At 36.0% G+C, this 24058-nt stretch overlaps 1 protein-coding gene across 9 annotated transcripts in view; it reads right to left on the bottom strand.

The window, feature by feature from the left end:
• Positions 1-24058, bottom strand: part of PPFIA2 (protein tyrosine phosphatase, receptor type, f polypeptide (PTPRF), interacting protein (liprin), alpha 2) — a 749227-nt gene that overhangs the window by 93031 nt on the left and 632138 nt on the right. For all 9 annotated transcript variants that reach the window (XM_006871823.1, XM_006871825.1, XM_006871827.1 and 6 more), the window contains one exon: positions 21770-21863. In XM_006871823.1, coding sequence (XP_006871885.1) covers positions 21770-21863 — 94 coding nt within the window. The remainder of the gene's footprint in view (positions 1-21769; positions 21864-24058) is intronic.

Here is a 24058-nt window from a genome sequence, read left to right as displayed (position 1 = left end):
GTTGCCTGTTTTATCATATATTTATGAAATTTTCTTTTTCTCCATAGTGAATGATTTTACGAGCAATCCTGAGCAATTATTTCACTTTAGAATATTAAGAAGCTCAGTGCATGACTTTCAAAAACGTCTTATCTCTAAAGGACAAAAAAAAAATTAGTCATAAATGACTATGAGAAATGTTTTGGTAATATATTACAAACATCATATCAGAAACAACATGTAGATGTCAAGGGGATAATATTTTCTGTAACTAAAGTGCTCAAATTTTCCTTCTTATAAGAATTGATACACTTTCTCTTTAATATTAATGTACAGTAACTTATTTTAGGCTGTTGCAACAACTCTCTGTTGCAGAGTCGTGAAATTATAAGCAAAAGAGAAATTATAGAAACAGTATCATTCATCTAAAAACCACTGTAAGTAATAGGAAACTAACAAATTAACTATTATTGTAGAGAAGATCACATGCTGAGCTATCATCTAATAAATGAGATATAACACAGTTATTGGCATAATGCTTTCCTCAGGAGTGTCAGCATACATCCAGACACAAGAATACGGTACCTGCCAATATATGTTTTATAGTCCAAATGTAAGCCACACAGATTTTACTTGTTATTACTCTTGTTTTTAGTTTTGTTGAGTCGGTTCTAACTCATAACAACCCTGTATGAGGGTTTCCAAGGAGCAGTTGGTGGATTTGAACTGCCAGCGTGAGGGTTAGCAGTCCAGCGCTTATCCTACAGCACTTCGTACCTCATTTTAATCAGCTAGATTGTCTAAGCAAATGACCACATTTTTATAAATTCATCAATTTTGGCTAAAGTAAGAAATATACTTTACTAAATGAGTTTTACATATAGATAACAGTCTCTGCTTTAGGTTCAAGGTTGGTAGTTCAGAAATACATTTCTATCTACTATTAATTAATATAAATGAGTTTATCCCTCAGTATTTTCAAGATTAAAACAAATATTTAAATTATACTTAAAATCAAGTGAGTTTTAGAGATAGATATATGTGTATGTGGTGTGGCGCTGTGGGTTAATGCACTAGACTGCAAAGTTGGTTTGAACCACAAAGCTGGTGGTTCTAACTCACCAGCTGCTCCTTGGAAACCCTATAAAGGGTCACTATAAGTCAGAACTGACTCAACAGAACTGAACAACAATAACAACAATGTATGTATTAATGTATGTGTTTGTTTTTATGCGTATCAGACCTTTACTGTACATTAAAAATTTAATACTGAAACTTTAAAAAAATTATCAAAAGTATGTCCTAGTAGATTTTATTGCTTCAATATTTTTGTATTTATAATGCTATAAATTCTTCATCTGCTCTGGAGTTATTCATGATACGGTCTCAGTCAAACAAGTATAGAAAACTATTGTAGAACACAGAGTCCTGAGTATATGTTGGATCATTATTTAAACATAAACCAATATTTATTTATAAAACAATGACAAGATGAAGCCTAAAGTTAACTTAAAAGTTTCAAGTCATTGGCCAAATACATAAATATTTGATCTACAAAGATTTATTTATTATTCATGTATGAAATTTTCCATTAAATATAGTACATTCAACAAAGAGACAGGTGGTGGTGGTGGTTATGTGCCATAGAGTCAGTTCCAACTCATAGCAACCCTACATAGGGTTTCCGAGGCTGTAAATCTTTAATGGAAGCAGAAAGCCTCATCTTTCACCTGCAGCGCAGGTAGTAGATTAGAACTGCAGACCTTGTGGTTAGCAGCTCAACTTGCCAAAAAAAAAAAACACCACACATTTCAATGTGGACAGGAATGAAATTTGCATTAGAAGTAGGGAGGGCAGATAAAAGAGAAGGAGGTATAAACAATGTTTCTCAAGTTCTGTTTCTGGCATCAGATGGAAAGGAAACAGGATATTTGAAGAACAAAGTGGAACAGGAAAGGGGATCACACAAATTTGTTTTTAGAGATGCCTGAGTCTGAGCTAGAAATATGCAAATGCAGATACACATCGGCAGGAGGAGGACTCAGAAAAACGGTCTGTAGGAAAATATAAATGTTATAGTCATAACCATATGGTCGGTCAATCATTGAAATCCTATGAGGATTGAAATCCTATGAGGTTAGAGCACACAGAATGAGATAAAAAGAAATAAGACAATTTTTAAGAACACCAACAGTGGAAAGGAGGATGTACTGACAATGGAGACTGAGAAGGCATTGTCAGAGAAGAAGGGAGCAGTCCAGGAGCATATGGTGTTATGGGAACCAAGAAAAAAAATTTACTTTTAAAAAGGAAAATGAGCTCAAGTCATTTTTGAGTTGAGCACCCTGAGATGAGATTCTGAACAAGTACACTCAGAGGTCATTGGTGAGCTGAGAAAACACTAGCAGTAAAACAACATAAACAAGCACCAAACTATGAGGAGACAGTAAAAATGAATACAATAAGCAGTGGCAACTGGAATGAAAAAGGGAAATAAAGAGAGTATTTAATTTAATGGATAAAATTTGAGAATATTGAAATGATGATGGGAAAAACACAGAACAGAGCAGAATTTGAAGGTAGAAGAGCAAAAAGGAAATCAATACAAAATGCCCAGGAATATGAGAAGAGACGATCTTTAGGTGACTGTGGTTAGGGAAGAACAAGACACTTGAATGAGAAATTTTGGAAGAAAGATTTGGGGTGATTTGGGCCATGAGTGGTGTCTGGGAGTTGAAAGTGACTTTGGAAGTGATAAAACCATGAAACTAAAGGTCAGGTTGTGAATGAAAGCACTCCAGGGCACGGCAGAAGTTGTTTTGTATATAAAGACAGATGATAGAATGTAGATTAAAAACAGTCAAACACAAATCTAGTGACCTTGATATACAAAAGAATTCAAAGATCAGGAGCTCTGGTAGCATAGCAGTTACGAATCGGGCTGCGAACCTTAAGGCCAGCAGTTCGAAACTACCAGCTGCTCCGCGGGAGAAAGATGAGGCTTTCTGCTCCCGTAAAGATTTACAGCCTTCAGAGTCACTATATTTAACAACAACAACAATCATGGTTAATCATCCCAATACTGCAGAAATAACTTGCCTTTAAGATTAATATTAACTTCAAATTGCTGAAGTAGTTCTAACTCCTTAAAAGGGATCTGGTAATTGCTATTCCTCTTCAGAATCTTGTAATACCAGTTCCAGCCTCAAGTTTAAACTTTGAATATTCAGAATATAAGATAAAAACATTTAATTGTATATTTATAAATGTGTATGCATAAAATGCACTCCTGTTTCTTGTTGTTGTTAAGTGCCATTGAATAGTTTCCAACCCATAACAACCCCATACAGGGTTTCCTAGGAGTGACTGGTGAGCTTGAACTGCTGACCTTGCAGTTCAAACTGATTTTGCGGTCCAGTGCATTAACCCACAGTGCCACGCCAGGACTCCAAAATATATGTATAAATACTTAAAGACATATTTTTCAGTGGAAATTATTTTGGTGTGTTGTTATTATATACTGTTGAATCAGTTCCCAATCACAGCAACCCTATATAGGATTTCTGAGTTTGTAAATCTTTGGAGGAGCTGAAAGCCTAATCTTTCTCCCATGGTCTTTATATTGAAGTCAATTTGACAACAGTAAAAACATGTATCTGCCAACTTTTCAGTTCAAACCGACCTTGAGGCCAAATGTTTATCCTACAGCACCACACCAGGACTCCTTTATGGTTTAGCACTATATTTTTTTTATAAAATAGTGGAAATACAATCTATATTATCATTGCCCCACTTAGGAGCATGAAAATGAAAACAAGATGCTTGATTAATGAGTGGCTAAATATATTTTTTTTAAATAAAGGTGGGAAGGAAGCATATCTTAAAGCCTTTATGAAAATAACATACAAAGCTAATATAAACTCCTATATGTGTTAGAAAAGAAAGAGTAAGACCCTCAGTGAGATTATTAGCAATGATTACAAGTCTTATATGAAACTCTGAAAATTTAGGTATAGATAATAATATCAGAAATGGAAAGTTTATATTGTGAGAACTAGTTCTTGGGGTAATCCACCTTCAGGAATAAGGGGAATCTTGGCGGTAGCAGGCTAGCAGAACAAAAGGAACTCAGGGGAAAGGAAGAGACTATTTTGACCAGCTAGAATTTTTTAAATGAGGATACACCCATCAAGGAAATAGGGGAAGTTCTAATAGGGGAGAACTAATTTAAATGAGAATGCTCCAAGTAAGGACTAGTAGTCTCCTTGGGGGGAGATTGCAAACTCCATGTTGTTGTTGTTAGGTGCCATTGAGTCAGTACCTACCCATTGTGACTTTATGCACAGTAGAAGGAAACACTGCCCGATCCTGGGCCAACCTCACTATTGTTGCCACACTTTTGTCCATCGATGACGCCACTTTGCCAATCCATCTCACTGGGGGTCTTCCCCTTTTTCTCTGACCCTCCACCTTACCAAACATGATATCCTTCTCCAGAGACTGGTCCCTCCTGACAAAATGTCCAAAGTATGAGAGACAAGTTTGGCCATCCTGGCCTCCAAGGAACACTCTGGTTGCACTTCTTCCAAAACAGATCTATTGGTTCTTTTGGCAACCCATGGCACTTTCAATATTCTCCTCCACCACCATAACTCAAAAGCATTCATTGTTCTAGAGTATTCCTTATTCACTGTTCAGCTTTTGCATGCATATGAGGTTATTGAAAATACCATGGCTTGGGTCAAGCACACCTTTGTCCTCAAGCTGACATCTTTGCTCTTCAACACTTTAAACTCCATAATACCCAGTAACTGGAGGAGGTGCTTTTACTGAAACCAGGAATAAAAGAGTTAGAGAGCTGGCCATGCCTTGCATCTGCCCGTGTCTCCTGGGTTTGATGCCCAATCTTAATAAACTGGCCTCTCTCCCACTTAAACAAATACAGACTGGATTTCTTGAGCATTTGTTGGTAAAAAACCTCATAGGGGATAAGGCAGTCCATGCCAGTTCTCCCTCTGGAGTACCATCAGGGTAAGGTCCAAGTCAGGAGTTTATACTGATCCACTAGTGTCTAAGAGGGGTCAAGGCAGTGTCTGGGGTATTGACAGCATTTCTCACAATACCATAGGTTGTTGCTGTTGTTGTTAAGTACCATGGAGTTGGTTCCAACTCATAGTGACCCTACACAGGGTTTCTGAGGCTGTAAATCTTTACAGGGTCAGAACACCTAATCTTTCTCCCACTGGCAGCTTCGGACTGCTGAACTTGAGGTTAGCAGCCCAATTCGTAACCACTATGCTACCTGAGCTCCTTATACCAAAGGTACTTCTTGTGATTTGTAACTACCCTCCTTACAGTCTTGAGAGGGGTGTTCAGTATGAATAGATTATTGTTCATTTTGTGGAATGTTGTTGTTAAGTGTAGTAGAGTTGATTCCAACTCAAAGTGACCCTATATAAGGTTTCTAGGTGGGTTGGTGGAGTCCTGGTGTGATGTTGCAGGTTAATGTGCTAGACTGCAAGGTCAGCGGTTTAAACTTACCAGCTACTCCTCAGAAACCCTATACAGGGTCACTGTCAGTTGGGGTTGAGTAGAAGACACTTAGCAACAACAATGACAAGGAGGGTGGTTAGGTTTGAACTACCAACCAGTGCTTTGGCTACAACGCCACACCATAAGTCCATTTTGTAGGATGGGAGGAAGAAAAGGAAGATATTCCCAGGAAAAAGGAAAGGGCTATTGTTTTCAGAGTGTAAAGAAGGTAAAAGGTTCTTTACCCACTCACTATATAACAACAATGGAGTCCTCACGAGGAGCTGTAGGATAATCACTGGACTGCTGATCACAAGGTTGGCCATTCAAACCTACCACCTGCTTCTCAGAAATCATAAAAAACACCTGACTCAGGGGCACTTAACAAGAAGAAGCATCTCTAGCAACAATGGACTCAAATGTTACCACAGTTGTGAGGGTAGTGCAGGACTGGGCAGTGTTTCATTCTGTTGGCATAGGGCTGCTCTGAGTTGGAGTCTACTCAGAAAATACCTAATACCAACAAAATATAGTCCATTAGGAGTTCTGGTAGTTCTGTAGAATAAGCACTCGACTGCTAAGCAGTAAGGTTGACAGTTCAAACCCAACAACCACTCCTTGGGAGAAAGTTGGGATTTTCTGCTCCAATAAAGATGTACAGCCTCAGAAATCCTAGACAGGATCACTATGAGTTGAGATCCACTCAATGGCAGTGATATAGAAACCATTAAGGATCCCTGGGCTGCTATACAAAAGGACCAAAGTTTAATCCACTGATCATTCCAAAGGGAAAGCTGAGTCAATCTGCTTCTGTAAATATTTACAAGCTCAGCAACTCTATGGAGCAGTTCTCACCTTTCCTATAGGGTTGTCCGCCTGAATTGAAATCAATTTGACAACAGTAAAAACATGCATTGTTGTTGTTTTTAAGTGCCGTAGAGTCAGTTTCGACCGATAGCAACCCTGTATACAGTTTCCAAGGAGCAGCTGGTGAGCTTGAACCACCGACCTTGCAGTTCAAACAGCTTTGCAGTCTCGTGCATTAACCCACAGCGCCACACCAGGGAACTCCAAACATGTATAGACCACTAAAATCCCTGGTGACACAATGGCTAAGTACTCAGCTGCTAACCAAACTATAAATAGTTTGAATCCATCAGCCACTCTGTAGAAGCAAGTTGTGGCAGCCTGCTTCCATAAAGGCTACATACAGCCTTGAAGAGGCTACAGGACAGCTCTGCACTGTTGTCCAGGGTCACTGTGAGCCAGGATTCACTCAACAATGGTAGGTGGTGTTGTTTTTCAAATACAGTCCATTAAAAATCAGATCATTAAAAAGAAAAGATTGGCCTACGTAATGTGTAAATCATATCTTTATCTCAAAATCATAAATAATTAGGGTAAAACTTGGACTCCAGAGATGTGCAGTTTTATGGTCTACCACAGTGTTTGACAGGGTACATTTCTTCATGTGTTGAAAGAGAAAACAGTTTCTACTTCAAAAGGTTTGTGAGCATTGAAAGTGAAAATACTTGTAAAATGTGCAGAACATATAGAATAGTTACAAACTGTCCACTTTTAATTGGCCACTATGGTGATTGATGTTCTGTGGGAGAAAGATGAGGCTTTCCGCTCCCGTAAAGATTTACAGCCTCGGAAGCCCAGTACAGGGTCACTAAGAGTCAGAACAGACTCCACGGCACTTAACAACAACAACAACATGGTGATTGATTACATATAAAACATATATTGCTATCATTACCATACAAAGAATGAGACTGAAATGGAGCAAGATATATGCATTCAAAGGGAGGTGTTATCCTAAATTGAATATGGTCATAAAGTGCAAAATGGGGTGTAGAAAGTGATAAAACTGGAGATAAGTAGGAGCCACATCATGGAGAGATTTATCAGCTACATCAAGAAATCTAGATCTTGTCTTAGGAATGCTAGGGAACAATGGAAAGTTTTTAGACTGGCTTAGAATCATGTTTTAGATAGATGGATTTAGCTGAAGTCTGAAGAATGGATTATAAGAAGGAAGACTGTTATAGTTTAATGGCCAGTCTCAGGAAAGTAGAAAGTAAACAGGGTTGAAAGCTTGTAAAGAGATATAATTGACTGGATATGGTGATAGAGAGCACATGCACTATGTAGAAGAGATTAGAGCCAGGTATACCAAGAACAAAGATGAAGCCCAGGTTTCTGGTTTGTGCATCTGAGTAGGAGTCAATACCTTAATTCCTGATCCATTTGCTCAGGTTTTCTTCTTCATTCTCTAAATATGTCATTACCCAGCCTGGTATATTTTTAATATGCATTCAACATTCCAAAAATGTGTTTTGCATACTTACAATGTACTTGTACTTAGCACTCAGTGTAAAAAGACGTTCCTGAAAGCAAAGGATCTCCTAAACCTAATTTTCCTCTGAATTACTGAATCATAGAATCTCAAAGCAGGGACAATTTAAAGAGTTGTTGTTAAGTGCCGTTGAGTCGTTTCTGACTCATAGTGACACTGCATTGGGGTTCCAAGTAGCGACTGATGGGTTTGAACCACCGACCTTAAGGTTAGCAGTCCAATACTTATCCTACAATGCCACGTGAGGACTCTAAAGAGTTGGCAATTAAAATCTCTGTTGAACCTTAAATCCCTCATGTAATGAGTTTGCCATCTACAAAAGTGTGGCAGATTCGTCCAAGAGCTGTGACTTAAAAAATCTCAGACTGAGCGCAGATGTTTTATCATGACACCATAGAGAACAAGTTTAATAGCATCTAGATTTTCGTTCTCCACACTTGACAACATTCCTCAATTTTTAACAGTCTTGGAGACATGGCTTGGAGTTATTTCACCACTGTGGTCACATCTGTATGAACATAAATTGGTTTGAGTACATCTACTTTTAAGTTTACTCTCTAAAAACGAACACAAAGCCAGCTGCAATCTGTTCAATAGAGGGTTTAACCTTACCCTATTACTTCTGTGGATCTAGAAAAAAAAAAAATTATTTGTTGAACATTGTTTATTTGCCTTTTCTACAGAAACTTTTTGTCTTAAGAGCTGCAGCTAAATTATATATTATCCTATACACAAGTAATCAACAACAAAGTCCTGAAGTTAGGTAGAGCATTATATAAATGTCCTTATTAAATTCATCTTGATAGATTTGGATTCATTTTTATAGGTCTCCCTAAGTAAAATTCTTTATCAGAAAATTAACTTCATAGTATCATAAATCTGATGTCTTTACTAAGAATCTCTGTAAAGGTACTGATTATGTCACCTTCTAGTTCATTCAGTAATCAACAATTCATTTTCAGCCCTTTTGATTACAATGGTCAACATCAATTATGAGAGCATTTTTGTAGTCTTATTCCAATTTCATGTATAGGCATATCAGTAAAAAGGTGTATGAAATATTTTGCTAATACTAGGATGTTCTACAGCATTTTCCCTAATCTACAAGTTGAGAGAAGGTTTTCAAAAATTAAGAACACAATCTTTTCTTAAAGTATCTCTATTGACTCCATTAGAAACACTTTCCTTTTCTATTGTTCACAAAATATATATTTTTAAAGCTTTACAGCTTAGTTTTTAAACTGAGAGTGAAACGTCTAGTCTGTGGTTTGTATACATCTTTTAAATAAGAACGTTACATAGCTTTAAGGCTTGTGCCACTGATTTCATTGTCCTCAAAGAGCAGTGACTTGAAGAACTGTTCATGAATCCTGAGATTCTCAAGTGCATTGCTTTCTATCAGCTTTTGGAAGAATGGGACTGTACCATTCTTTATGGTATTTGTAGCACAGTTCTTGGAACATAATACATACTAATAAGTGAAAAATGATCATTTGTTCCATTAATTTGGGATTTACTTCAATGAAGAAAAATGGTATGAATTTATTATGAAAGGAAGATTTGTTATTTTATTTTATTTTATTTTTTAGCAATATAAACTATCTTGAGATTTAATCTCCTTTTATTAATTCTTATTTTTCCTTTCCCAAACCAAAATTCTTTCTGAGCGGTAAATAATGGAGACAATACAGGACTTCTATTCTATTACATCCTAATCTATGAACATTGCATTATGGACTCAAACAACAGCCCTGTTTCTTCCTAAGGGTCCTAGTATGACACTGTAGGATAAGCAATGGACTGCTAACTACAAGGGAAGAGGTTCAAACCCCTTAGCTGCTCCTCAGAAACCTCCTATTAGCTCGATAAGAGTTGGAACAACTCAACTCAGTGACACTTAACAACATTTCTTCCTTGTTGTTTTCTTTCCTTTAAATGCATATGCAAATGCATATCACCCTGAATACTTATCTTAGCTAATCTCAGGAACTAAGCAGGGTCTGGCTTGGTTAGTATTTGGATGGGAGACTACCTGGGAATATTGAATGCCTGAGGCTTAAAGTCCACATGTCTGACAGTTTGCTTACTGTGGTGGCTTGTGTTACTGTGATTCTGGAAGCTATGCAACTGTCATTTCAAACAACAGCAGGGTCACCCATGGTGGACAGTTTTCGGCTGAGCTTTCAGACTAACACTAGACTAGAAAGAAGGAATAGACAGTACACTCTGAGGGATTAGACACTGATATAGTCTGATTTCATGCCAGAAGACATAGTCTGATACAGTGCCTTCCTCAGTTTGGAAGGCACTCAAAATACTACTTGAGAAGAGCTCCTCAAAGTAAAGTAGACCTTAATGACACGAGTGGGACAAAGCTTTAAGTACCTTCACTCAATGATGGGGCGTGGCTCAAAATGAGAAGAAAGCTGCAAACATCCCCTAATAATCAGAATGTATTATTTGGAAATTGGAAGTCATAAAAAATGAAATGAAACATAAAAAGATTGCTATCCTAGGCATTAGTGTGCTGAAATAGACTAGTCTTGGTCCTTTTGAATCAGACAATCATGTGGTTTACTATTTCAGGAATAAAAAGATGAAAAGAAATGGTGTCACATTCATCATCAAAAGAACATTTCAAGTTCTATCTCGAAGTACAATACTGTCTATGATAGAATTGTACTTCAAGATAGTACACCTACAAAGAAGATCAGTTAATACATCTACTATTCAGATGTATGCACCAATGACTAAAGACAAGGATAAATAAGCTAAAGAATTCTACTAATTTCTTTAGTCTGAAATTGATCAAACATGCAACCAAGATGCACTGATAACTACAGGTGATTTGAACACAAAAGATGGAAACAAACAGTAAGGATCCACAATTGGAAAATAAGTCTTCTGTGATCAAAACATTGCTGGACATTGCATGATAGAATTTTGCAGAAGCCAATAACTTCTTCATTGTAAATATCTTTTTCAACAACGTGAATCATGACTACACACATGGACCTCACCAGATGGAATACACAGTAATCAAATTAACTACACCTATGGGAAGGGACTATGGAGAATCTCAATATCATTATCCAAAATAAGGCCAGGGGCTGACTGTAGAACAGATCATCAATTGCTCACATACAAGTTCAGGTAGAAGCTGAAGAAAATGAAAACAAATCCAAAAGAGCTAAAATAAAACCTTGTATTTATATCCCAGCTGAATTTAGAGACCATCTCAAGAACCGATGTAATACATTGAACACTAATGATCAAAGACCAGAGGTGGTATGGGATGACATCAAGAAAATCATACATGCAGAAAGCAAAAGGTCATTTAAAAGATAGGAAAGAAAGAAGACACCAAAATAGCTTTCAGAAAAGACTCTGATACTTGCTCTTGAATGTAGAGTAGCTAAAGCAAATGGAAAAAATGATGAAGTACAAGAGATGACCTGAAGAGTTCATAGGGCAACCTGAGAAGAAAAATTGTCATGATGAAATGTGCAAAGACTTGGAATTAGAAAATTAAAAGTGAAGAACACACTCAGCATTTCTCAAACTGAACTGAAAAAAAAATATTCGGTCCTTGACTTACAATAAATACTGAAGGATTCTATAGGCCAACTGTTAAATGATTCAGGAAGCATTAAAAAACAACAACAACAAAAAGATGAAGGAATTTACAGAATCACTGCACTGAAAAGAACTGGTTGACATTCAACCATATCAAGAGGTGTAATATGATCAAGGACTGATGCTACTAAATGAAGATGTCCGAGCTACAGAGAAGACACTGGAATAAAAAGAATAGCAATTGAAATGTTTTTTTTCAAAAATGTATTTCTGGAAGAACTCACTGGTCTATACAGTTACCCAGCTAACAGAATAGAACAAATCAGTATTTTTGCCCATTCCAAAGAAAGATGAACCTACAGAATGCTGAAATTATCAAACAATCTCATAAATATGGCATGCAAGTAAAAGTATTTTAAAGGTAATTCAAAAATTAATTCAGAAATTCAAGCCAGATTCACAAAACATGAAACATTGGTATCACTGTTGATGTTAGGTGGATGTTGGCTGAAAGCAGAGAATTCCAGAAAGATGTTTACTTGTGTTTTATTGACTATGCAAAGACATTTGATTGTGTGGATCATAGCAAACTATATATACCATTGCAATGAATGGTAATTCCAGAACGCTTAGCTGTGCTCATGCTGTACTGAAAACAAATCAAGGAGCAGTCACTCAAACAGAACAATGGTTGAAAATTAGGAAAAGTGTGTGTCAGATTGTTTCATACTTATTCAATCTATATGTTTCATACTTAATCAATCTATATGCTAAACCGATAATATGAGAATTTGGCCTAAATGAAGAATGAAGCATCAGGATTGGTGGAAGGCTCATTAACAATCTGAAATATTCAGATGACACTATCTTGTCTGATGAAAATAGAGAACTAAAGTATGTACTGATGAAGATAAACAAGCTACATCTTTCAGTATGGATTACAATTTATTGTAAAGAAAACAAAAAGCTTCATAACTGGACAAATAAATAAATATCATCATGATAAATGGGAAGAGATTGAAGTTGTTAATTTTCTTTGGATCCATAATCAATACTCATGAAAGCAGCAGTCAAGTCATGCAGTGACATTTAACATTTGGCAAATTTGTTGTAAAAACCTCTTTATAGTGCTAAAGAAATTACTTTGAGGACTAAAGTATATGGTATTTTCAAATGCATATGAAAGCTGGACAATGAATAAGGAAGACTGAAGAATTTATGAATTTGAATTATGGTGTTAGCAAAGAATACTGAAATTATCATGGACTGCCAGAAGTAAAAAACAAGTTTGTCTTAGAAGTACAGCTAGAATACACCTTATATGCAAGGTTGGTGAGATCTCGTCTCAGACTTTGGACATGTTATAGGAAGGGAAATGTCCCTGGATCAGCACACCATTCTTGATAAAGTGTCAGTGAAAAAGAGGAAGACTCTCAATGATATGGAATAATACAATGATTACAATGGGATCAAACATAATACCACTTGTAAGGATGGTACAGGACTGGACAGTGTTTAGTTCTACTGTACAAAGGGTATTGGAAAGCACCTAACAACCACACAACAACAAGTATATCAAATATATCTAAAGACACAGAAAGGAATTTTTTCATAAATTTATTTTAACTAGCAAACAGCAGTGATTTCTTCATTTGTTTTTAGCTTTTGAATATTATAAATTCTTTAAACCCACGAAATTCTTACAGATGTTCCTGGTTGAAGTTAGGTTGGACTCTGTGTGATCAGACGGCCATAAAATAGTTCTATTACACTGCAGACAGAGAAGATATGCTTCTGTAGTTCCAAGTTGGGGTTTGGGGGAACATTTCCCATTTAAATATTGAAAAAATTGGGTTAAAATATTCTACTTTACCATATTCTTTAGATTTGGTGGTCCAAAAGTGTTCCAACAGTAGCTGTATTTGTATTAAATGAACATTTAATTGAAACTAATTGAGCCCCAAACAAGCATCTATTACATGCTAGGCTAATTAGATGCATTCACCTAGAAATTTAAATTTGAACATGGAGTGAAATAGTTAAATATGAGTGTTTGGCAGCACTCTAGATAAACACCTCATGATGTCTTATTGTTCAAATTTGGGTGGTGTCCTGCCTCTTGTTGTTTCTAGAATTGGATTAGATGCTCTAATCCTATCAGTTAATTAACCCTATCAGTTAATCTTCCTTTTTGCTTTATGTAACTAGCATCGGTTCTAATAGTATACAGACAAAAGGACCTTAACTAATATGTATACATTATAGTTTAAGTAAACTTTTATGGGGAGTGTAGAAATTTGTATTCCATGTCTTACTTAGATGGGAAAATGTATTCAAAGCATCTAACACATGTTTTACAGATTAAATTTGAAATGTAATATGTAAGTTTAACTTGGCACCTTGTTGTTGTTGTTGTTATGTGCCTTGGAGTCAGTTCCGACTCATAGCGACCCTGTACAGGGTTTCCGAGGCTGTAAATCTTTACAGGAGCAGAAAGCCTCATCTTTTTCCCGCAGAACAGCTGGTAGTTTCGAACTGCTGACCTTGCGGTTCCACAGTCTGATTCGTAACCACTACGCTACCAGAGCTCCTTAACACTAATAAATATTTATTAAATAAAAATATCTTGTGGAGTTTCTGTGAGAGCTTCAATTATGAATATTTTCAGTGACATTTAATGTTGCTTAGAGATATTCCCAATCTGAAACGTATAAATGCCAAAAATGAAGAGAAAAGTACAGTCTCAGTTTTCACCTTTGATAAAAGTGCAAAAACACATTAAGGGTTACATTCTGAAGAAGACCCATAGGATTAGATTTGGAATAAATTAACTAAATCTATAGAGTTTAACGTTTATGTCTTTGAAGTTCTAACAAAAAAGATTCACTGGTAGTGATTAACTGACTGCTATGCTTCAAGGACAAAACTGTTCCTTTGGTGAGGATGTTGTTGATAGTTGAGTTGGAATGCTAATTTCATTTTAATGATGTCGAAAAAAGTAATTTCACATGTGAAATCGATATTTATTTAGCAGTGGTATCCATTCAGAAGAAAATAGAAAATTACAATATATAGTAAGTAGTATATTTTTATATTAGGATGCTGTTGTTGTTATGTGCCATAGAGTTGGTTCTGACTCACAGCGACCCTGTATGGGGTTTCCGAGGCTGAAAATTTTTCTGGGAGCAGAAAGCCTCATCTTTTTCCCACGGAAGAGCTGGTAGTTTCGAACTGCTGACCCTGAGGTTAGCAGCCCAATTCTTAACCACTATGCTACCAGAGCTCCTTTTATATTAGGATAGAATATAATAAATTAGTCAATATGTTAATATTACATGGTATTTTCCAATATAATTCTTGAGACAGATGTCTCAGCATGCATATGTATTATAATAAAAATTATGTTATTATGTGCCGTGGAGTCGATTCCGACTCATAGCGACCCTGCACAGGGTTTCCAGGAGCAGAACGCCTCATCTTTTTCCCGCAGAGCAGCTGGTAGTTTCGAATTGGTGACCTTGAGGTTCACAGCCCGATTCATAACCACTACGCTACCAGAGCTCCTTATAATAAAAGTACACAGTATTAAAAGACAGGCAGAAAATAGTCACATAAAAAATTAAGTTAAGAATTTCAGAATTTTTATTTTTCTGGAGGTAAGTAACCCATTTAATGGATACTATTCTGTCAATTTTAATATTATCTACCAAAATATTAATTTAATTAATTAATTTAATACAGACTACCAAAGACTGTCCTAAGAGTTAGGTGTTTTATTATCTAAAAAGACATATTTATCTTAATCTTTTAAATTTTGGTAAAAATAAACTTCTTAGGATCAAAGCTCAATCTTTACGGAAAATATAAGTAAGAGAGCCCAGTGAAAAAACTCATCATATAGAAAGCATAAAGTAGAAACATAAAACAAAAGAATTACTTAACTAGACAGATGAATATTGTGATATTCATGGGCTCCATATTAAAGAGAAAAATCAGAGAAAGAGGAAAATGAAAACTCACATTTTATCTACAAAAGACTTAGCCATAATTAGAGTCAAGGAGAGCAGTGACTTCAAAGTGAAACGGAGAAATTATTACAAACTAGAGCTCAATACTCCAAAATTATCCATTAATTTTAGGTGTAGAAATAGATTTTCAAATCTCTAAGAACTCAGGAATTTTGACATTCACCCAATAATTATATTTCTAGAGGTGGTGATAAGAAAAACTGGCAATTATATATATTCTGTGGGTGGGATATGATATTTGAAGAATAACTAATAAAAACATATTTAACCTTAATAATTTTACAATTATTTTTTCAGGCAAGGATATCAGTGACATCTAATTTAATGTCCTTGCTTCTGAGTTCAGAACTCTGGATTCCAAAATGCTACAAAAAAACTGGCCCAGGGTTAGAAGGCAAGACCAGATCACGAAAATTAACGTGGAACACTTACAAAATAACTTCAACTGTGTTTCTGATTGTAGATAGTCATATAATGTAGGTATTATCTTCTCTCTATATAAAAATGTTTGCAATGTATAACATTAAGACATGAAGGAAATGTACAGCAAAGGTTGTTGTTGTTGACATCGTGTCGATTCCAACTCATAGTCTTCTGATACAAAAAAAATAAAATAAACCAGAATAAAACCACTGCTGGGTCTGAGTCATCCTCACTGTTATTATTATGCTTGACCCCATCACTGTTGACGCTCTGACAGTCTATTTCATTGGGATTTTCCTCTTTTTCCCTGACTCTTCACCTTACAGAGCATAATGTCCTTCTCCAGGGACTGGTCCCTCTTGACAATGTGTCTGAAATATGAGAGACGAAGTTGTGCATTACTGGCTTCTAAGGAGCATTCTGGCTGTACTTCAAACACAGGTTTGTTTGTTCTTCTGGCAGTCTCAGGACTTCCAATCTTCTTCAGTTGTTGTTGTCAGGTGCCACTGAGTAGGAGCCGATTCATAGTGAGCCCATGCACAGCAGAACGAAACAATGTCCGATCCTGGGCCAACCTCACTACCGCTGCCACACTTGAGTCCATCAGTGATGCCACCTGGCTGATCCATCTCATTGGGGGTCTTCCTCTTTTTCTTTGACCTCCATTTTACCCAGCATGACATTCTTCTTCAGTACCACAGCTCAAATGCATCAGTTCTTCTATGGTCTTTCTTATTCATTGTACAACTTCCACATGCATATGAGACTATTGAAAATACCAAGGCTTGGGTCAGGAACATCTTAGTTCTCAAACTGACATCTTTGCTTCTCAACACTTTAAATAGGTTCTGGGCAGCTGATCTGCCTAATGCAATCCATCCTTTGATCTCTTGACTGCTGTATCCGTGGGTGTTGATAGTGGATGCAAGCAAAATAAAGTTTGACAATTTTAATCATGGTGTTATTTATTGAAACAGTGGTGATGATTTTTGGTATTTTTACATTGAGGTGCAACCCATGCAGAAGTCTGTAATCTTTGATGTTCATAAATATTTTAAGTTCTCTTCACTTTCAGTAAATAAGGTTGTTATCATCTGCATATCGCAGGTTGATAACAAGCTTTCCTCCAATCCTGATGCCATGTTCTTCTTCATGTAACCTAGATTCTTAGATTACTTGCTTAGCATACAGATTGAATAAGTATGGTGAAAGAATAAAACCCTGACACACACCTTTCCTGATTGTAAACCATTCAGTCTCTCCTTGTTCTGTTTATACAACTGCCTTTTTGTCTATGTACTGGTTCATCAGGAGCAAAATTAAGTTGTTTGGAATAACTATTCTTTGCAATGTTATCCATAGCTTGTCATGATCCACACAGACAAAAGCCTTTGCATATCAATAAAGCAGAGGTAAACATCTTTCTGGTATGCTCTGCTTTCATTCAGGATGCATAACACTTCCTTGTCTGAATCCAGCTAGAACTTTTGGAATTTCCCTGCCATTGCACTGTTTCAGCTGTTTCTGAATTATAGTTAGCAAAATTTTACTTGCATGTGATATAAAGTAAATTATATTGTCTGATGATTTAAGCATTCCATTGGTTCACCTTTCTTTGGACTGGTCACAAATATGGATCTCTTCCAATCAGTTGGTTTGGTAGCTGTCTTTTATATGTCTTGGCATAGATGAGTGAGTGCCACATAACTTTGTTGAAAAATTTCAATTTGTATTCCATGAATTCCTGAAGCCATATTTGTCACCAATGCCTTCAGTGCACCTTGGGCTTCTTCATTCAGTACAATTGGCTCTTGCTCATATGCTACCTCTTGAAATAGATGGACGTCGGCAAATATGCAAACCACCATAGTATGACAAACTGACAGACAGAGGGCAGCAAAGATACCCTATAGTGAAGTGAACCAGTCAACAATAATAGACTGTAAGCCTAGGTCCGCGGGAGAAAGATGAGGCTTTCTACTCCCGTAAGATTTACACCCTTGGAAACCCTGTACAGGGTCGCTATGGGTTGGACCCGACTCGATGGCACTTAACAACAACAACAACAACAAGCCTAGGTAGTCCTGGTGTGGCACTTTAGAATAAGCTATTAGACTGCTAAACACAGGGTTGGGGGTTCAAATTATCCAGCTACTCCATCAAACCCTATACATGGTTACTATGAGTTGGAACCAATTTGACGGAACTTAACAATAACAACGAGCCCTTGTTTGATGCTATTCTGGTGGAAGAATAGCATGTACAGAATAAAACTCAACTCAGAAAGAAAAAGATGGAAAAAGTATATCTAAATAATGGGTACTTTTAGCATATTTAGTATTTGCTGATCCCCTATTTCTCAATATATGCTAAAAGTCAGAGATGTAATTAAGAAAAACAAGTGTCTAGAGCAAAAAGAAAATCAAAGGTAAAATGACAGTAGATAATTGAACCTACCAATCTGAATTAACTTATATATTCTTAATTTTCTGGCACAGGTAGCTCTGACTAAATTTTTTTGTAACTTTCAATATTCCAAATTTGTGAACATTGCAATGAAATGTCTGAAATGCAGCCCCCTAAAGTACTTCACTCTCAAATGGTTTTTTAAAATATGCCATAAATAACTTATTTAAAGAATGCATCTCCTAATTAAAATTTTAAATTCACAGACTGTCAGTTCTTAATGTCTGACACCCTAGCAAAGTTAAACGGAGATTTTTTTCCCTCCAGGTCTGCTTTATCCCTACAAAGAGTAATGGATCTCTGCTATGAAATTAGGGATAATCAATGTAGGTCTAAGTTAAGTACTATGTGCTGCAAGCATCACTTTGAAAATCAAATGGATAGATACAGAATTACTTGTAAGAAATCACAGTAATTATAACTATGCATGTCTGTGGCCTTTTGAAAGAAATTGTTATATATATTTTTTCAATATACTGGAGAGATATTTTTTGCCATCTTAATGGAAAACTAGAAAATAAAAAATGTGAACACAGAAGAATACAGAACTTTGGCAGAGGCCATGACACCAAGGGGCAGAGTGGTGAAGGACTCTAAACAAGCAGGGTCACTATGGGTCCCCCCTTTGTAACATAAGGCCCCAGGAGGGATCTCATGTGGGGACTCTGCTGTCTCTGTCTCTTTGTTTTAATCAACTTATTTTTAATTTTCTTGATTTTATAATAAAAGTTTTCAGTAAAATCTTAGTAAGAACTATATTAGAGATTTGAAACTTGCACATTCACACCATAGTCAATCATGCGTAGTTCTAAAGAATGCTTCTCACACTAGCAATAAGTTTCACCACTAGGAAAAACCAGCTAAAGTTTTTGCCAGCTCAAGTTTAAGATTACATTCAACTTTCTATGTAGTTTTGGTCAGGGGCATTAAGACCTTTAGAAAATTAGCAAAACTGCAATTGAGGTCTAAGGGAATAGTATTAGATCATACGCAGAAATTTAACAAGATGTTTTATATAGAGACGTTTTTGGTATAAGGAAGTTGTTCTGTTTCTTCTTGGCTACAAAACTTTTTTTATGCGTCTTGTTTTTCTTGTTTAATCAATCATGAGAAACAATTGTGTTGTCAGTTACCATAGCAAATAATGTCTAGGTACATGTGATTAATGAATCTATAGAAAATAATAGGTGAAGGTAGAAATAGGAGTTAAGATTTAGAATTATGTTTTAAGGTTAACATGACATTTTTAGAGCAATGAGGTTTGCTTACAGAAATCATATATTGTCTAACTATGGAAAGGGGAACAAGGAAAAATTATATATTCTTGATGCTCTATATTGAAATGATTAATATGTATGATTTAAACCACTACTTTGAAAAGAATGATTAATAAATTGATGGCATAGAGTAGTATAAAAGCTGTTTGAGAATTTGAAATAAACAGAGAAGATTCACCATCTAAGAAGACCCATCGATTCTGTGAGCTTCATTCTTCGCTGACGTCATACCTTCTTCTAGGACCCCCAAATAAGAGTGTTGGAGCAGGCTTCAGACAGAACATTAAATACACTCAAAGACGCTACATGTCTATCCTCTGCTTTAAATGAAATTGTTTACATTGTTTAAATGAGACCTTAAACAACTTGAAACATTTTATAAATAAATTGCCAATATTTAATAATAATTAATAATAAGAAAAATGTCTAGAAATAAAAAATAAAACCATGGGATTTAAAAATAACTTCTTTAAAAAAAAGAATTTCTTTTAATTTGTAAAATGAAAATAGCTGCATAAGGAATGTTTTATCCTCTGATAGCCATGGAACTAAGGTATAGTTCCAAAAGTACTAAGTAAATATTAAGACTAATTTATATGAATCTCAATAGTACTGTTTCATATTTATGCTCATAGGGGTCTTAGCATGTTGTTGTTTTTGTTGTTAAGTGACGTTGAGTCTGAATCATAGAGATCTTGTATAGTGTTTCCAAGGAGCAGCTGGTAGGTTTGACTTCCAACCTTGTAAATAGAAGTTCAGTGCTTATCTTACAGGGCCACACCAGGACTAAGGGAAATTCTTTAGGCCTTTTTATTAACTCTGACTAGATTTGTTGGATCCATATTAATAAGATTAGTATTTATTTAAGTATATTACTGAATGATTGATAATTAAACATAAATATTAGCTTGCATTGAGTGTGACTTTACCTTATTAAACAATAATGCTTCTAATGTCATTCCTGGACACTATTTTCCTGAATTTGATCATATCTCTAATTTTAGTAACAAACTAATGAGCAATTTAACTGTTGAGCTGCTATGCAACATATAAGCACCTTAGTAAATGCCTGAAAAAGGAGCAGGATGGCAAAATATGAAGCAAATTTGTTAGACTGCATACTGTAACTTTTAACTATTATTTATATTATAATTTAAAACCATATCTGTTAAAAGAATGATAATGGGGAAAACCATAAACCCAAATGTAACAATAAATATCTGAAGGGGAAGGAAAAAAGTAGCGTCATATCATATATTTAAAAATAAGGCTAAATCCCTCTGCATTTTAAATAACATGGACCAAAGGTTTTATTTTGTCACTGAAAATAATATTACTGTAGAAGTCCTGATGTGGCAATGTGTGATAATGCACTGCATGGCATGGTTGGTTTGAACCAATAGGTTGGTGGTTCAAACTTACCAGCTGTTCCTCAGAAACTCTCTTCAGGGTAGCTATAAGTCAGAACCAACTCTATGGCACTTAACAAGAATAACAACAACAATGTTACTATGCAATTTTAAAATATGATATTAATGGACCTACTTGCTTTCCAGCAGCTGCTGACTCAAAATTTGCAAATTTTGTAAGTCATTTGAATGCTACATATTAGACTCTGATGAAAAGATATACTACAAGTTTCCTGACAGAGGCAAAAGAAAGTTATCTGCTGTGGATGTAAAATTAGCTTGTATTCAATCAGTCTGAGAAAGGTTAATCTTCTTAAATACTTGGCTTTAAAAAGTCGACACTTGTAACTAGCATGAGAGAAATTGTGAAGGATATTCTGTTTAATTTTATCATACTCATTCATTTTAAATGATTTAACATCAAATAGAATACTATTTCACTAATTATAGGACTTTAAAAATGTTTAAAACAAAATTGATATTTTAAAATAAATGTTTTTGTTGTGTTGAATAAATTATTAATTTCTACTACAGACCCAAAATCCTTATACTTACTATAAACATGAACATCAAATTTTTATTTTTTAAATATACTAAGAAATACTGACCTCTTAGTATAGTTGTTTTGTTTCCAACTACCCTCCTTTTAATTTTCCACCAACAGAGCATACAAAATAAATAAATTCCAGAAAAGAGAAAAATAATCTCAAAACCTACTTTTTCTTCAGTCTTCTATCCTTTTCAGCTTGAGTTCCAAGTTTGCCTAATCCCAGGGACTCCTGGGCTGCAGCTTCGGTCTCCATAAATCCTCCTGTGAACAAGGAGCTATTCAGATTAGGTTGTACACGTAGTGTCAGTAGTGAATTAAATTCTTCAAAGTTGATATGAGCAACTGTTTAGTTCTACCTGCCCCCCTTAATTTTGACTTGTCCTTTCATTTCCACCATAACATACAAACAGTGAAATGGACACAGATATTCACTAAGTATAATGAAATAAATTAAAAACAAAACAAACAAACAAACAAAAACCACAACAAGAATCAGATTCTTATTGATACACCATTCAATTGCACTAAGTGGAAAAAGTGTAAATGTGCCCTGTATATAAATGTTACTTGAATATAAAATGAGTCACCCTGAAAGCATATTTTTCTAGTTGCAATATATCATATAGTAGTAAAAACTTTTGGGTTTCCCAACAAGATGGTGGATCAGGTAGACGTGCAGTGAGGAGCTCCATCAGCAACAACACAGAAAACCGGACCAAATAGGCTCAGGGGATTGTGCTAGAACTCTGAGGGATTGTGCTAGAACTTCTACATAAAGGAATATGTAGAAGCTTGGAAGGCTTACAGCTAGGGGAATTTGTGGCAGAATCAAGAAATCCATTGCTTTCTAATTCAAGATGCTCAGCTGATCCTGGACCCGCCATATTGGGAAACACCAAGCGAGGAAAGGCTCAGAACAGCCATAAATGCCTCACAGAACCATAGAGATACAGGTGTGGACATTGTTTCTTTTTGGTATCTGTTCATTGGTCTCTTGCTGTCTACACACCTCCATTCTGGTGACGATAGGGAATGCTCAGTGAATGGACACCCCACCCTGACCCCTGGAGGGTTCTACTATGCATGCACACAGATCTCCTCAAAATGTAAAGTGACAGTTTCCACTTCAAACCAAACAGCCACCACTCATCTGTCAGTTTGTATTACTGTGGTGGCTTGTGAGTTGCTGTGATTCTGAAAGCTATGCCGCCAGTACTTTAAGTACCAGTAGGGTCACCCATGGTGGACACGTTTCAGATGAGCTTCCAGACAAAGACAGACTTTGAAGAAAGAGTGATGAACTACTATAGAATATTTAGTCACTGAAAACCTTATGAATAGCAGAGAAACACTGTCAGATATAGGGCCGGAAAATGAGCCCCTTAGGTTGGAAGGCACTCAAAATGTGAGTGGGGAAGAGCTGCCTCCTCAAAGTAAAGCTGACTGTGATGACTCGAATGGAGTAAAGCCCATGGGAGAAAAGCCCACAGGACCTTCATTTACTGATGGGGCACAACTCAAAATGAAGAGAAATAGCTATAAACATCCATTAAAAATCGAAACATGGAATTTACGAAGTATGTACCTGGGAAAATAAGAAGTTCTCACAAATGAAATGGAACACATAAACATCGATATCTTAGGTATTAATGAGCTGAAAAGGACTGGTGTTGGCCATTTTGAATCTGACAACCACATGATCTACTATGCCAGAAATGACAAATTGAAAAGGAATGGTGTTGCATTAATTGTCAAAAAGAACATATCCAGATCAGTCATGAGGTACAACGCTGTCTGTGAAAGGATAATGTCCATTCGCATACAGGGAAGACCAGTTAATACCACCATTATTCAAACTTAAGCACCAACCACTAAAGCCAGTGAGCGTGAAATAGAAAAATTCTACCAACTTCTTCAATCCAAAATTGATCAAACATGCAATCAAGATGTATTGGTCATTACTGGTGATTGGCATTCAAAGGTTGTGAGCAAAGAGGAAGGATCAATAGTTGGAAAATATGGACTTGGTGATAGAAATGATGCTGGAGAATGCATGATAGAATTTTGCAAAACCAATGATTTGTTCATTTCAAATACCTTCTTTAGCATAACAGACGACTATACACATGGACCTCACCAGATGAAATACATAGAAATCAAACTGACTACATCTGTGGAAAGAGATGATCGAAAAGCTCCATATCATAAGTCAAAACAAGGCCAGGGGCAGACTGTGGAACAGACCATCAATTATTCATATGAAAATTCAAACTGAAGCTGAAGAAAATGAAAACAAGTCCACGAGAGCCAAAATATGACCTTGAATATACCCCACCTGAATTCAGAGATCATCTGTAGAACAGATTTGATAAATTAAACACTAAAGACTGAAGACCAGAAAAGTTGTGGGATTACATCAAGAACATCATACACGAAGAAAGCAAAAAGTCATTAAG

This window comes from Chrysochloris asiatica, unplaced genomic scaffold, assembly GCF_000296735.1.
Source record: "Chrysochloris asiatica unplaced genomic scaffold, ChrAsi1.0 scaffold00175, whole genome shotgun sequence".
Lineage (NCBI taxonomy): Eukaryota > Metazoa > Chordata > Mammalia > Afrosoricida > Chrysochloridae > Chrysochloris > Chrysochloris asiatica.
The sequence above is the reverse complement of the archived record's forward strand: the minus strand, read 5'-3'. Positions and strand labels throughout refer to the sequence as shown.